The sequence below is a fragment of the Argentina anserina genome, chromosome 4 (assembly GCF_933775445.1).
Source record: "Argentina anserina chromosome 4, drPotAnse1.1, whole genome shotgun sequence".
In the NCBI taxonomy this organism is placed as follows: domain Eukaryota; kingdom Viridiplantae; phylum Streptophyta; class Magnoliopsida; order Rosales; family Rosaceae; genus Argentina; species Argentina anserina.
Window position 1 is genome coordinate 10341635 of NC_065875.1, and position 6629 is coordinate 10348263.

Here is a 6629-nt window from a genome sequence, read left to right on the forward strand (position 1 = left end):
GAGAGATTAGTAATGGAAGCCACAGCTCCCGAATCTCGAGTTCATTCTTCAATCCCAAATGAAGAAGAGCCAGCTTACGAGTCGTTAGAATCAATCTACTCTTCTTCCGCCTTCAACAGAGAATTGGAGCGGGAAGAAGGCGAGCTGCCCAAGCTGAGAAGCCTGTCGTCGTCGGGGAGGAAGGTCTTGCTTGAAGGCTATGTGGATGCGGCGGATGAGGATGATCTGTCGCGGACCAAAAGCTTGACGGATGAGGATCTCGATGAGCTCAAAGGTTGCTTGGATCTGGGATTTGGGTTCAGCTACGAGGAGATTCCCGAGCTCTGTAACACCTTGCCGGCTCTTGAGCTTTGTTACTCTATGAGCCAGAAGTTCATGGACAACAAGTCGCCGGAGACTTCTTCTCCTGCCGCAGCACCGGATTCTTGCTCTTCTGTTTCCAGTCCGATTGCCAATTGGAAGATCTCTAGTCCTGGTGAGTGCCCAGTGTTCTAGATTTTTCGATAGTGTCGTTGATTCAGTTTTAGATTTCGATTTGATTAAATTGTTGGATGCGTGCTCGTGCAGGTGATCATCCTGAGGATGTGAAGGCGAGGCTCAAGTACTGGGCTCAGGCGGTGGCGTGCACTGTTAAACTGTGCAGCTGAGCTCAGATTTGAATTTTATGCTTTAATCCTTGAGCATAATATTGATGATATGGACCGACATTGTCTGGTGGAAGTGAAACCTCAATAGGTTTGGAAAACCTGTTCAGGATGGATCTACTTTACTTTGAGGAAGATGGAAGAAGATTATTTCAGGTTTGAGATCAAACACATACATGAGTCACACTTATGTTTATGTTTGTCGCGGACCTACTACGAACATTGTTTATGATTCGAATAATGAATTACGTTTTAATACTGGACAATGTTTAGATGCCAATGAATTCCAACCTTGGCTGTTCGTTTTTATGCAGTGGTGAGGTGAGAGCCTCCTTTGGAGCTTCACCAAGTATTTTGCTGTCCTCTGCATTTTGCCGAGGTAACTAACCTAACTTAGTCCGCATTGTGTGATTTTTCCGGTGCTGACAATTATGTTGTTGTGATAGTTATGGTTCTCTAATTTTGTTTTAAACTGCACCTGATTAATTTATCGTTCATATAAATAGATAGAGAGGTCCATGCACCGATCAAGCTGACAATGCTTAACAATGCCTGAAGTTCGATGGAATGGCCATCTGTGCCTGATTGTGCCGGCCAATCAGTTAGCTGGAATTCCAGATACAATTTAAAAGAGGGCGAACGACTACTGGATTCTTGATCTGACCATGAAATCTGATTCGTAACTTCACAGTTTAGTTCTCTCTGATCTTGTTTTCATGGAGAATTCCATTAGTATGCTTTCTTGTGGTTATATTAAGCAGCTGACTACTCAATGATGCATTCTTGCTGAGAGCTGTAAGGCCTTGATCTTAGGTTGCCTCTGATAATTTGCATTGTGTACTAAACCGGGAGGCTGGGAATGCAGGGCATATGAAATGGAGTATATACAAAATTATTTGAATGAATTCAAGTAGTAATGCTTCATGGTGTGTTAAGTACGTATTGAGATTAATCTCCCTATAGGATAAGAGATAGCGTTGCCATTCATTTTCTTTGGTTGCGATGTTGAGTTGTTCATTGGTTGTTTCCTATTCATGTGGAAGGAAGAGTCGCTTGTTCTTGACAGCGTATGTGATGTGTGAAAGGAAACTGCAAAGTCCTTTTTGCAAACCCTGTCCAAAGAATTTTATTAAACTACGACAACTACTTGTTCAAGTTATTTTGGTTGAGCCAGCTTTCCTAATTCGTTGGCTGCTCAACTATTCATGGTCAAATGCTTTGCCGTCACGTAGTGACCCACCAGTTAAACATTACCTTCTAACATTTTACGACAATTACCTTCTAACATTTTATGACAATCCGCCATGAGGTGAACCAGTTGAACACTACTTGCTGACATTATCTTTCGTCGTCGTTATCCATTGAAGCCATTCTTGAATGTTCACTTTGATGTTTGCAACATTGATAGAAGGACATGGACCAAGGATTATACATCCAGCAATGTCCCCTGAAACTTACAGTTGATCAATAAATTTGATGACCTTACAAAATGCGCACTGCTATTCCTTTGGATTTTGTGAAAAATGGGTTTTCAGTGGAACAAGTAATATATGGACCTTAATAAATACCGCTAATGTGAAAGTTCAGTATACGATGCCACGATGGCGTCAACATCAAAGCAAAGATGGCACAAATATAATATGGTAAGTTCTACTCCACTCTCTTAAGTTAAAAACAAAGAACGTTAAAGATCCGGCAACTTGTTACTTGCATACAGTCTAAGGGTGGATAAATAGATTAAATGTACGTCGTCTTTCCTGCAGCCTCTAAAAAGCCTCATGGCACTTGCCTATGATTGCAGGCAACGAGTCTCATCAACCTTCCACTTGCAACGGAATACATGCAATCTGACGTTTAGAGCACACATACAAATCAAAGTTGCCATCGGACCGTAGAGTAGTATTTTAAGGTCAAAGCTCTCGATCTCATATAACATAACTAGAGATACTTGCTAGTATTATAACCACAGATGCCAGTCATGCCACCATTGTGATAATTCCAAATGTTGCTAGCCACTATGGCTTAGAAAAAAAAGCTTGAAGTCTAAAGATTGAATTTAAAGCCAAGTCTCAGCTTGAAAGCTCACTGTTTATGTATTTCTCATTTCAATGCATCGTATTCGATCTGTTCAAAACTAAGAAATGGATTACAATTGGGTGGTGAATATCCTTTGTGTTGGCACACTAGGTCATTCCAGCTTCAGGCCAAGGGTTTGATCGGTCTGATATTTGAAGATGGCACCTCATCTTGCTTCTTCTTATCTATTGTACTTACCAAACCAAAAGAGGTGTTTTTACGATCGATATACGGAAAATGTAGCACTTAATTGTCTGAATCTTGTTAAATTTATCCATTTTCGTGTTGGTCAAGACTTGATTGTTGGGAAACAAATTGGAAACCTAAATCTATGAACGTTCTTTAACTCAGATTGCAATAGGAAGAGATGTAGATGTTGTATATATTCACTTATGTTACTTATCGAGGAGTATGTAATTCGATAAGAGTAGGAAAACTTGTAGTTAATGACCTAATTAACATGAATATGAGAGATAGACTTTGAGTTTGATTATATTGTAGACATAAATTGAATCACAAACCCCATATGGGATGAGTTTGTGATTAGTTTTGGCCTCTATATATATCAGCGTTAAGTCTCTACTTTAGTTACGAGTTCATCAAGTTACAGTCCCATTCTGTGAGTAATAGTAGCATAGATTAGAAGACTAGTAGTTGCGCAAGCAAGGAGAAGATGTATGTGATTCCATCAATGGCAATTGTTGAAGGTATTCTCCTAGTTCTATTATTCCTAATAAATTGTTGGTTTAATCGATTTTTCATATATGTGTTATTGTGTGTTTGTAAATAGATCTTGACTTACGGACATTGTACAAATGATATAAAGGTACAATATTGATACTTGCATCTAGACTGAAACTATAATTAGATTTAGAGGGATTTAGAGTTGCACCCAATTTCAAGAGAGGAAATGAAACCCACTAATCTTTTCGGTATATATCTACAATGTGTCAATTATAATATATATTAGGGGAGATTATAAAAAAGTCAGTTTTGACATTATAATTATAATTATAAAACAGTCAACTAGTTTTTGTAAATTAAAAAAAGTTAGTTTTCCAAATTTGTTATAGCGTTGCCCCTACTTTTTGTATAAATTATGAAAAATGCCGGTCAATGAGGTTTCTTTCCCAATCTACAATTTTGACTCTGAAAAATTGAAAATTCTGGGCAAGGAGACTTCCGAATGTCGAGATTAGCACCTACACATTCACCACAACGACATCGTATGGCAAATTCAGATTGGTGCTCAACATTCAGATTGGTCACACATACATCAATTTCATTTACTCATAATATCTCTCTGACTAAAAATTAAATTCCGCCACTTAAAAAGTTCAAATTTAAGTGCTTGGTTTAGAATATGACAACAACAAACTAATTGAGATGTTGTAAGATGTACATTGCAAACTAATATTGTAAATCAAAACCTTATGCCCTTCCTTCACATCAATGCAATGTTTAAAAGGACGAAGGCGTGAGGCGAGGCGTTTTGTTGAAGCCTTAAAAGCCTAGGAAGCCTTAAGACGGCGAGGTGAAGCCTTTCGTGCTTAATAAATAATAATATAAATAAATGTGGATAAAAATAGTTCTTAATTTAAATAAATTATTAAAAATATATTATATTCGTATATTTTAATTAACAAATACATAAATTGCAATTTTATCATTCCAATTTCTTCATTATTCATCACTAGGATATGTTAGATCCACGTCCACAACAATAAAAAATTCATCTCAAGGTGCGCTATAGGGCGAAAGGCGCGCTGAGGCGTCACCTTTCGTGTAAAAAGCCATACAGATGGAGCTTTGAAGCGAAATTGAATCGCCTTGCCTCAAGGCGCGCATTTTTAATCATTGCATCAATCCATGGTTTCTCTCAAGTGAATGTCTGTTCTTCCTCCATTCGTCTCAAACCTAATATGTCTTCAGTAAGATTGTCCACCTCAACCCTCTCCTTTCCTAAAATATAAGAAAATCATAATTATAAATATAACATAAATATCAAAATAGTGAAAACAAACTATAATCATTTTCCATTTACCTTTCGCCCTCCTGAAAATCCAATCCCAAGTACATAACAAAACTTGTACTTTGTCAGGCAACAAAGAGCTCAGATACTCATCTAAGACTCGACCTCTAATGCTAAAAGTTGACTCAGATGCAACAATGAGAACATGAGTGGTCAACACATCACTAACCATCTGAGATAGAATTGGGTATTGTCACATCCCGGAATTGGAACATGACAGTATACTGGTATTTAAAAGGAGATTAGTAAGCGAAAAGAGCGATTAAGTTTCACTCAGACACTCACTAACGTGAACATGTCAGTAAAAGGTTTATGACAAGACAAACACATTCACGAAATAAAATGATAATACTTTACATTTCTGCGAAAATAAATAAATTTATATAACAAGAATGCGGAAGGTAGCGTTAATCCCACTTGCCCAAATTAAACAAGTAGACAATCCAATTTTTACACAAAAGTGGCAAGAATAACTAAAGAAACAACCTCGGGAAACTTTACTCGAAAACATTGTTAATAAATATAGGGATGAGATGCAATAAGGATGAACACGAACGCTTACTCTCAAATGAGGCTCATAGCTCCGGAAGTAACAATTGGACCTGCAAGACAACTATTAGGGGTGAGCGTCGTCCTCGCTTGCCCAGCAGGAGCCAGCCCACCCATGAGGTTTGAAAACCAAAATCAGGTACGGATAAGTTTTCTAAACGTTGAGGGTAGTTTTGAGTACTCAGAGTAAAACTATTTAATTAAAATAATGCAAGTTTGGGAATATAGTCATGCTAAAATAGTTTGTGGAGCTCCAAAGGTAGGGTAAGGAAAATTCAACTTCAAGCAATGCTCGACTGATCCTAGCGACTAAATAGTCGAGGCCAACTACACGTCTGTTATAATAACAGAGTAGTAAGAGTGTCTATTTAAACGGAATGCCTTCAATAGTAAAATATAGAATGTGGATCCAATAATAAATAGGGCATTGCCCCTCCGAAGGTTTACGGTCATCGACACCATAGGATTACCTAGAATGCTAGGCTCCCGTCACTCTCAGGTCAACACATGCGAGGATTCATCACTTACCATATCTCCAAATTGTGATAGTCTCGGGTTTTCGCAACATTCAAGCATCATAAATTATTCAACCGAGAACTAGACTATGTAATTTATTTGACCCAAAATACAACATAGGAGGGTTAGCTCCCCTGCCTGGAATGACGTGCAGAATCTCAGCTGTTATCCAAATCAATAGAAGTAGCTGTTGTTGCTGCTCCATTGCTCGATCTTGTACCATCAACTCTGAATTTATGGATCATAAATGAGTCAACATCAAAGTCGATTATCGAAAATAAGTTGACTCAATCCTTTCCTAGTTGGACCAAAAAAGTCAACCTTTGACTTTCTGTTGACCAAGTCTTTCCCGGTTTGACCAGGAATTGTTTACGTTTGACCAATACTCGACTAATTCTCGAATGACTCGAGAATAGTCCAACTTTAATTATCGAACGATAAAAGCATGTTTTAGAGTTAAACATATCCTAAATCGTAAAGATAATATTGAATATTTTACCGACACTTTTCTAAGTTAAACGAGTTCTCGATTCTCGAACCGGACGAGAATCAGAACTATCGAATAGTCGTAACTAATTATTACATTTAATCGTCGCCAAGTTGAAATTATAATTTTACTAAGTTACCTTGATTAAAAAGTAAAACTGTTAAAATCATTTAGTAAAATGGAAACTTAGGTTAAACCGTAAAATAATAAAATTAAATAGTAAACAGTAACTTTTCTGTCAAGGGCAGTTTAGTAATTTCACATGGGCAGTAAAATAGTAAAATAGTAAAAGAGTAAGTTTAGCTCGGTTAAAATCCCAAATTTC

General features: G+C 37.5%; 1 protein-coding gene across 2 annotated transcripts; it reads left to right on the forward strand.

Annotated features, from left to right (window-relative positions):
- LOC126791166 (uncharacterized) lies at positions 1-1566 on the forward strand. 2 transcript variants are annotated; one of them, XM_050517577.1, is made up of 5 exons: positions 1-377; positions 420-475; positions 568-800; positions 959-1023; positions 1151-1566. In XM_050517577.1, exons 1-3 carry the CDS (start codon positions 13-15, stop codon positions 645-647), a joined length of 501 nt encoding a protein of 166 aa, XP_050373534.1. In that variant the 5' UTR covers positions 1-12; the 3' UTR covers positions 648-800; positions 959-1023; positions 1151-1566. The 2 variants fall into 2 exon arrangements, with proteins under 2 accessions (XP_050373534.1, XP_050373533.1); XM_050517576.1 differs by having other exon boundaries at positions 1-475.
- The last annotated feature ends 5063 nt before the right edge of the window (positions 1567-6629 follow it).